Below are 9,649 nucleotides of genomic sequence, written 5' to 3' on the forward strand. Positions count from 1 at the left end.
CTTCCCCAGCTGTAAGCTGGACCTGCCTCGGGCCACAGCCAAGACAATTAGCCCCTCTGTACATAACTTACTTGGGAAAAACAGAGAACCTGCAGGGGAGAGAGGAGTGAGATGTGAGAGACAAGGTCAGTGCAGAAAGGCAGGAGGAGGTGGGCTGGAGCAGAGGTTCCCCTCAGCCCATGGTGAGAGGGCAGGCTGTGCCCTGCAGCCAGGGAGGGTCATGGGGGAGCAGAGACCCACCTGCAGCCTGGGGAGGGCCCCACACTGGAACAGGCAACTGTGCCCAAGAATTCCATGACTCTGTGGGAATCCCACACTGGAACAGTCTGCTCCCAAAGAACTGTCTCCTGTGGGAGGGACCCCACGTTGGGGCATGGACAGCGTGAGGAGGCCTTCCCCTGAAGAGAAAGGAGCAGCAGACACAGCATGTGATGGACTGACCCCAATCCCCATTCCCTGTTCCCCTGTGCCAATGGTGGGGAGGAGGGAAAAGAAATCATGAGCAGAGCTGAGACCAGGAAGAAGGGAGGGGTGGGGGGAAGGTGTTTTGAGATGTGGTTTTATTTTCTCTTTACCCTACTCTTATTTCACTAGCAACTAATTAAATTGATTTTTCTTCCCCAAGTCGAGTCTCTTTTGCCCATGACCGTAACAAGTGAGCGATCCCTCCCTGCCCTTGTCTCCACCCATGAGCCTTTCTTTGTATTTCCTCTTCCCCATCCCATTGAATGGCAGGGGTGAGCGAGCGGCTGTATGGTGCTCAGTTGCCAGCTGGGCCTAAATCACAACATAAGGTGGAAAAAACAGAGGAAGAAGGAAAATTGGCATTTTGATTCATGAGCAGGTAGCTCAGAATAGCTAATGAGAGTCCTTGGATAAATGCAATTTCTTCTGAATAGTGGTGTCTGCTAACAGTGTATTTCTTAGGATTTAGAACCTGGCCACTAAGAACTCAATAAGCCATGAGACAGATGCAGTGGGATGAGAAGTAGTAGTTTATATTTTCCAGTTTATGCAAATCTCTATACAAAATTAAAAAAATTACTCAAAAGTTTACAGTATCAGCCCATTCTTTAATATCCATTCATCAGCAAAATTAAAAGTAAACACTGTCTTAGAAGGATCATTAATCAAGTAACATGGATTGCTGGAAAGCAAAAATGACAGCAAGGTTTCAATATGGGTACTTGGATTTATCCCTTGTCTCCTCTCCTTCATGGAAAGTACCAAAAAAAAAAAAAGATATAGGGAAATATTTCATGAATTGCCCTACAATTAAGTTTTAGATCAATGATTTTATTTTGATGAGGAAAACAATTTTTTTTTTTTTAATTTATTTCATGAAAAGTCTTTGTTTACACAAAAATTGCTAGCTCTTAAAAGTCTTGGTTTACACAAAAATTGCTAGCTCTTGAGTCCTGAAGTACTTCACAGTGAAGTCTGGACTGCTAAACACCAGGAAATCTCTTCTAAACATTCAGTGCCAAAACTTAGCTGGAAGTCACAGAAGAAAATATTATGACAGCTTGTAGCATTACAGGTTTACTTTTAAGCCCCACAGAGTGACACGTGGAAGAGGACAGTAGGGAAGGGAAAAGTGACACAAAATAGGCTCAACATTCATAGTAAGGTAGCAAACAGACCTGTCCTGTTTAGTGGATGGACAAATCACTACTGCTGTTTCAGAGGCATCTGCTTTACTTCATTTTTCAGTGAATCAACGACATTTAAAAATACCACACTTTACAGAGACACATAAAAACTGTGTATGTGTATTACTCAGTTAATCCTTTGCACTGACAAATGCATTGACTTTACATGCAGATGTAAAGAGAAGGACCGCGGTCCCTACAGTACACTGTGGTTTACAACTTTATCATAATGCTAATTTACCTTTATGTTTATGCCATTCGTGTTTCTCATCCAGCCAGCTTACCAGAAAGTTCTTATGTGATCTTTCAGTAATACAACATAGAATGATAATCACTAAAATAACTAGGAGAAAGTATAACGAAGTAACACGCTTTGTCATCAATTTAGCGTATGCCAAATTAGAGTCAAATGATGGAAAACCACTGAAACCGCTCCTTGAAGGAATACATATTTATGAAGTAGTAAGTATAAAACTTTGTTGATTTTTTTGGTCTGTTTACCAAGAAAGCATTCCTCACAGACACGATGAAAAGTCAGAAGTCACAGTAATACCATATTAGATTGTCTGTTTAACAACACTGTAAGCGGTTCCATGTCAAGTACTATTTTTAAACTTCCACGGTCTTACTGATGGCAGACACATGGATCAGTAAACAGTCTAAAAAGAAAGTGAATTCATTTTTTTTTACTTCATCACATATGATTGATGGTGTAGAAACAGTCTGTCAAGTACACTTTTTAATCACCCTTAAGGCAAGCATTATTCCTCCGGTGTCAAGTACAGGGGAGTAGTTTGAATTTATATAAAAATAGCAAATTCTTGGAAGTTTTACACCATAACAAAAATGGTAAACCAAACATACTACACTTAGGCAAAACAAGCGCTCTACCAGCATTTATGGTCACGTGCTATGGTCTGACATTGACGTTTCTAACATCATATCACTTTCATTCATTTCAATCTCGAACGTTTCTTCCAGCGGGCGACTGGTATCTGTGCTCTTCCTTTGATGTGATGTCTCTAATGTTACTATGCCACTTTCATCCAGAGTTTGTCTTTCTATGTCGAATTCTCTGAAATCCCAGGGAGGTGAAATTATGTTCTTTAATGTCTTCATTGTGTGCACATCGAAGTCGTAACATCTTAATTTGTCTTTGATCTCCGTTCCTAGGAAAACAGTCAAGCCATTAGTTTATTCCAAATGAACAGTCCCAAAAAATGTCTCTCAAAGAAACCATCATCCAGAAACCACTACGATTCTCTGCCTTCAGACCCACAGGGAGCTGTTGCTGCTTAACGACTGACGCTGAATAGAGTTGTTCTGAGAAAATCCAGCAGCCTCCTTTTTGAAAAAAGCATAGCGTAAGAAGTACAGCTCAGACTCCAAAGCCTGTTATTAGAAGTAATTGCCAATTCCCTTCCCAATTCTCTTAAGAGGCTTTTCTCGTTGTGTTACACACAGCATGGCTTGTATTAATGCATATCACACAGCTGCGCAGTGCTTCCAGATGTGCTGACTGACTACATATGGCACAAGACAACATTGAGGAGAAACATCTGCTTCAGTTGGGCAAAGTATCTGCAAGAAAAGCAATGGAGCAACGCAGATGGCGTTTACAGGCTTCAGCCTCCTTACCGTGCCTGACAGGACATCAACTGCGCTCATTACAGATAAATTGGTACGTTCAATGAAGCAGAAACATGTGGCTATAAAGTGTCTTTTTTGGGCAGAAAGCTTTCATAGAATATTTAAAACAACTTTGGCAATGTAATGTGTTACTGTTATGAAGCACCTTTTTTTTTTTTTTTTTACTATCTGTAAAGCTCCATTTTGGAGGCAGGAGACTGTACAGAGTCTCCACAGAGCAGAGTTTTGACATGGTGAAAACGCCCTGCCCTCCCTCTACAGCAGCATAAGCTGAAAGCAAATCCTCTGATTCTCTAACTCTACGTTTCTATTTTAGTTTTTCCCCCATTCCCTTTGGTTTCTAAGCTGCAACAAATCAGTATTTTTCTATAAAAGAAACCATCACCTCCTCCAATGGCAAAGTGTTTCCTTTCTTTTTACTGGTAAGAAATTACTGTCACTGTGCTTACAAAAAAAAAAACCAAAACAAAACCAAAACTAGTGGTCATCGGCAATTGTTAATAAGTTCTGACTCATTTAGCCATTAAAAAAAGCCCCAACAACAATAAAACACACCCCAAAATCCCCATACTCTGCTTTGTAAATTAACTAGGTAATGGTAGACAGTCTTTCTTGATGTAAGAATAAGACCCCTCTCAAAGGACTTGATGACGTTAGGAGTCACCTACGTGAAAGACTTACCAATGTAGGCTTCAGAATCACCAATATACATCTCTATGCAATGTCCAAGCATCGTGACGGAGAACGTGTCATCCCTCCTAAGACCAAGGGCCTATTAAAACAAACAGTAAGAAGCATTCAGTAGCAAATGAACCCATTTACAACTTAAGTCCACGACAGTTGCGAGCGTGTTGTTTTCTAGCTCGACAGTGCTATTGGAGCACAGTCTGCGCTGTGAGGCAAAACGCTGCACAACCACAATAATATTGCCCTATGAACTGGCTGAAGTTGTAAGCAAGCAAAGCACGAAAACAAAAACAGAAAAGGACAGGTATGGAGACAAAGAATCATTCACAAATCAGGAAATATAGCATATGTTGCACTTACTGTAAAATTTCTATTTCAAGGCATAGGTTGGAAGTATTTTAAACCATTTCAGCTGTGTGAGTTTACGTTCATAAAAGGTACATGACAACTGATTTATAACAATGAAGGATGCAAGTACCAAGTTTCAGAGTGGCCATTTTTTACCTAATCAACAGAAAACCAAGGAAGATTTTTTTTTTTTTTAAATATTAACTACTACAAAATAAACACTAATCTGGGGGCAGGTTCTCAGTCCTAAACCAGACTGAAACAGTAAATAACAGAATCTGTGACGAGCACTTTAATTTAAGCCAGTTACGTACCGTATGAAAATAGTCAATGGCACTTTCAAAATTGCCCATTAGACTATGTATGTAGCCAATGGCAGAGTAAGTAGAAGCATTTTGAGGAATTAGTACCAGAGCCTGGCGATGGTACTCCAGGGCTTCTTCGTACTTCCTGTTAGGGTTAAACACAGAAGATCTATTAGAAAGCTTCAGGGTGAAAGGCACCCCAATAGAACAGCACTGGTATTTCCCTTAGCTCAGTGGCATGCAATCCCGCAAGGACTTCAACACTACTGCTTCTTCACACTCTGAACACAGCAGAACGCACAAGACTCGTGGACATGGGCAATTTTCTTCCTCAGCGTAAGTGAGGAATCATTGTCCCCCTGAAGTGGCCCAACAGCTGCCCACAGCTAGGCCTCGTGTGGGGATGATCTTAGCAATCTGACACAGTAAATTGCTTTAGATGCCTCGTGCTGCTCATCCTGATGTCAGCTTGCCTTCGGTAGCTTTCACTTTCCTCCCCAGGAGAGCGAAGGAACACCGCGAGACTAAGACACTCTTTGTTCAAAGTGGGCAAAGCTCTCCGGGCAGAGATCTCACAACCCTTAAGTGCTACACGCACTGGTACTTTTATGGCTTCTGTTTTGCTGCCTTTCCTATCAGAGAAGAAGGTTTACACATATCCATAAATTTCCTTCAAATACCAGCCACCCTTTCTTTGAAAATTATCCATTAATTAGACTATTTTATACAACAAGGATTAAACATACATTATGACATTACTTTGAGAAATTAAATAGTTACATTTGAAATCCTAGTACCAAGTTGTTAAAAATAAAGACAGCAATTGTCTATTCAGAGTTATAAAGGAATTATGCAAATGGCAACACTTGACATTGTTGAGGGCACGTAGGAACAACTGAGGCAGAAAAATTATGCAGCTGTTTGCTAGGTGCAGAAAACTTGCCCACAATTTGAATTTTATTTTCACTCATTGTGTTTACCTGTCCAATTAACTACCACTGCATTTCCATGCTGCTTTCAAGTTCCAGCCAAAGAATGCTAGTGAGTAGACATACAGCCAGTAAGTCCTTTCCTTTAGCCATATGTTGTATGAGTTTTGAAGACTAGTGAACTAGTTATTACAGATCTTTTTAGCTCAAAGCATACATACAGCTGCCTGAATGCTCAACTTTATATTCCTGAAAGATGGCCTACAAGGATGTAGAAATATGTTAGGTTGGCTTTCTGAACCCGAACAAATACAATGCAAATTGTCCTAAGTGTGATGTCAGCAGTCACTAACTTGCTGTAGAAATTACAGAAGAGACAAAAGGAATTATAACTGAAACAAGTATTGGAAAACCCCCTGCAATTATACTCATGAACAGATTCCAGAAGCTGTGCCTTTTGTTTGATCTTGGCAGAAGGGGTAACTAATACACATCCGTAGTTCATAATGAAAGTGAAGACTAATTGGCAATTCAAGCACAAAGCAGTTGCTACCAAAGCCAAAGCAGAAGTACAGCTTACATCTACCATAATCACACTCCTATGAGCGGCTCTGAAACAAAAATTACAGTACACACCAACTGGACAATTAAAACAATGACACCAAAAAACCCCAAAAGATGTGGTACTGATTAGATAAAAGAAAACACTGGTTAAAATCAGATTACAGTAATTAATTAGAAAACATTTCTCTCTGTTAAAACTGTTAAAGCTTGCATATGTACTCCGCACTCTCTTTTTATCTTCCTAGAATGGAAATATGAAATAGTTCTCTTCCAAACCCCATGAAGTAATATCTTACTGCTGTGTTGATGTCACTGAATATTTCACTTCAATAGAAGCCATAAGCACTGATCACAGCAATTAATCAGCACAAAACCTCCTTCATGGTAGTTACATGAGCGGACATATTCAAGTACATCAGGCAGGTAGAATTCAGACCCACATAAGGATCTAAAAGCCTACGACCAAATTTCTCTCTAGTAAGAACCAATAATTACGGAAAAGCTTTTACATCCAATACTTGAACTTGCGTGTAGTAAACTGGAGATAAGGAGTGATTAATATATTTACGTTCACAAGCTGACTTAGTGAATCTTGTTCCTACAAGGTGCTTCTACACTGTTCTCACGCAATCTTGACATAAATGGGAACAGGCCTAGAGAAAACACACTTGTGCAGTATTCCAAATAAATGTAGCTCCACTACTCTCTGCTTACTTGAGTTTTCTGCAGACGTGTCCTAAGTTGTTCAATAAGGGCTCCCACTTGTCAACTGTCACCTGCAAAATAACGCAACAATTCAAATAACTGCAGCTTTCTAGACTGTACCTGAATTTTGTTTAATTACAATGCCCCAATAAACACAAAAATTAACAATGCAATTCATTCGTAACAAGAAAAATATCACAAGCATTTTCAAAACACATATTTAAGCTCAAAACATTTATTCAATAACTCATTTTTCCAATCCCTACACCAAATAATTTTTTTTGAGAAATTGAGAAATCAGGGTTGTAATGGCTGACTTTTTATTCACAGAAGTACCTGAACTATCAGCACATTTCCTGACGAACGTTTTGCCAATGATGATTTTGATTACTTTTAGGTGGTTAGTTAATGGGCATCCCTAGGGCCACTCTGTGGGACTGGGCCCATCTGGTAGAAAGAAAACAAATCCATACCTGTAGGACTGCAACCAAACAAAAGTGGGAGTCATTTAAGACATGGCTAACACTTAAGGTGTCAGAAACCATCTTCTTCCCATGTTGCACCCAGTTCTGAGCTCAGGTCAGGAATCACTGGTCTACTACGACCCAAGACTTGAGAATGAGACGGGGATTCCACTCCCCAGTCAGCCTTATTTTCTTTTAATTAAATATAAAAGCATACTTTTTACCATTTCCTGTATTGCTGAAGATAACCTGTGATGATTCTCATCCAAAAACTCAACATCCTCAATTACAAGTAAATGGTCCAAGGTTTAAAGTCAAATTTGTATTTTATCGCTTCCGTCTTAAAATAAGCGCAACGTATCTGGTCACAAGACATTATAGAATTTCCTGGAGTTTCACATATTTATGGTCATGCATGTTATTGGGAAAAATACCTCATTTCCAATAGCTTTGATTTTTTCCAGTGCATCAAGAAACCACTTTTCTGCAGTTTTCCAGCTAAGAATTGAGGGGGCAGAGGGAAAGAAAAGTAAATTAGTGAAGAGGTTTCATTAGCAGTATGAGAAAACTGTATTATCAGGAACAGTTCTCTGACAATTCCATTGCCTAAGTGACATTAGGTGTAAAAACCAGTAATTGACCTTTGGCTGCATCTTGCACGTGCTCCTGAAAACTAACAAGGCAAAGTTAAACAATCAGAAGCAAACCAAGAATATTCAGTAAACAGTTATCCTGTTAGGTTTTTTCAGGGTATATACCTCTTGGGCAGACAAGAGGTTTGGCAGTGCAACATTTTACAGCAGGTGTGCACTTGTGTGTGCAGACAGATGCCTCTTCAATGCATGCAGCTACCCAGTGACAGGCACACACAATAATAACCGACCTCCGCACGCTCTTCAAGAATTAAAATCCCTTCCTCGTTCAGTCTTAAACAACGAGGAACAGCATAAAGAATTAGGGTAAACACCCTCTATATTAGAACCAAAAGCAGCTCTGCATTCCACAGCTGTATGGGAGTACTTTATCAGGTACACTGGCACATTACACGTCAGAATAATCCATGGTTAAGACTGTATTTAATCCCAGTTTGCAAACTTACTCCCCGTTTTGAAATGCAACCACTCCAACTTCGTGCATAACGAAAGGATCTTCCGGTGCAATGCTTAAAGCTTGGCTGAAAAACCTTTCAGCTAACTTTGAGTTGTTGGTCAAACCGTATTCCAGTCCAATATAGAGCATCGGCAAATGACACCTGGAAAAAGAAACACCACAAAAAATCCAAACATGCGCTTATAGTTTGTGATGCTGTTCCAGATAAGAAAAAGGCCAACCATGTTTGCTGTTGTCTTCACATCCAAGTAAAAGCCGATTTAAGGGGACTATTAACTGAAGGGGCAGTTTAAGACTTCACATCTCTCAGTTACTGACAACAATTTGAACTCCAGCTCTTAATTGTAACCTGCCCTGGAATTCTTTGTATTGTCTCTGTCCTTAAGTTAGTTCTGAGGGTTTTTTCCCCTGGTTTCCTTCACACATTTCATTTACAGATAGAACATGGAATAAGTAGTAATTAAAGGGATTACATTTACAGATAACTACAGTCAAATACAGCAGTTTTACATGCAATATGACATGATTCTGCTACCCATTTCACAGCCTTCTCCACAGCATGAAACAGCGGCTGAAGATACTACTATACTGCAGTTTATGACCTGGTGTGACAAACACGATCTCCAAATTTTAGAGAACTTTCAGGTAGAACATAGAATACCTAAATATAAATCTTGACTTTAGAACTTATGAAATCACAACAATAATCACAAACATTGCAGTTAAATGCAGATGATGAAAATTATTTGAGGTTTTTTCTCCTTTGTTCTCTACCAGATAATTGTTGCAAATGTATTCTCACTGTTTAAAGAGATACAGGTCAACATTTTACACTGTTTATGGATTAATTTTGCTGAATATGGCATTTTTGACATACCCTTTCATGAGCTGTGCAGCTGTGAAGTATGCAGCCATTGCTTGGTCGTGCTCACTCTCCACTGCAAAGGAATGCCCGTATGCTATCCACGCAGGCCCGTAGGTTCTCTCAAGTGTAGTAGCTTTGCTATAAACAAAAGCAAGTCACAGGCAAACACATCTGATATTCAACCTGCATCTGCTTCAGATGACTACGTAAATAGCAATGTTATACCACGTAGTTTGGTATCGATTACGATAACCTTCTGTAAAGACCGGTGATAAAGTTAATTTGGAAAGCTCAACAAACTATTTAGCACTTAAAAGCATCACACATTTTCAAGAGTTCATTGTATTATTTCTGTTGCTCTTCACAGACA

The 9,649-nt window shown here is 39.6% G+C and overlaps 1 protein-coding gene across 1 annotated transcript; it reads right to left on the reverse strand.

The window, feature by feature from the left end:
- Positions 1 to 2,313: 2,313 nt before the first annotated feature.
- Positions 2,314 to 9,417, reverse strand: LOC104511842 (cell division cycle protein 16 homolog; the record flags this gene model as incomplete). The annotated part of the gene is made up of 7 exons (XM_010154610.1): positions 2,314 to 2,821; positions 3,984 to 4,074; positions 4,652 to 4,787; positions 6,850 to 6,911; positions 7,739 to 7,802; positions 8,404 to 8,556; positions 9,292 to 9,417. Coding segments are annotated over 7 exons (898 nt in total), but the record flags the coding sequence as incomplete, so codon positions are not given.
- Positions 9,418 to 9,649: the final 232 nt, after the last annotated feature.

This window comes from Eurypyga helias, unplaced genomic scaffold (assembly GCF_000690775.1).
Source record: "Eurypyga helias isolate BGI_N326 unplaced genomic scaffold, ASM69077v1 scaffold39956, whole genome shotgun sequence".
Taxonomy (NCBI): Eukaryota; Metazoa; Chordata; class Aves; order Eurypygiformes; family Eurypygidae; genus Eurypyga; species Eurypyga helias.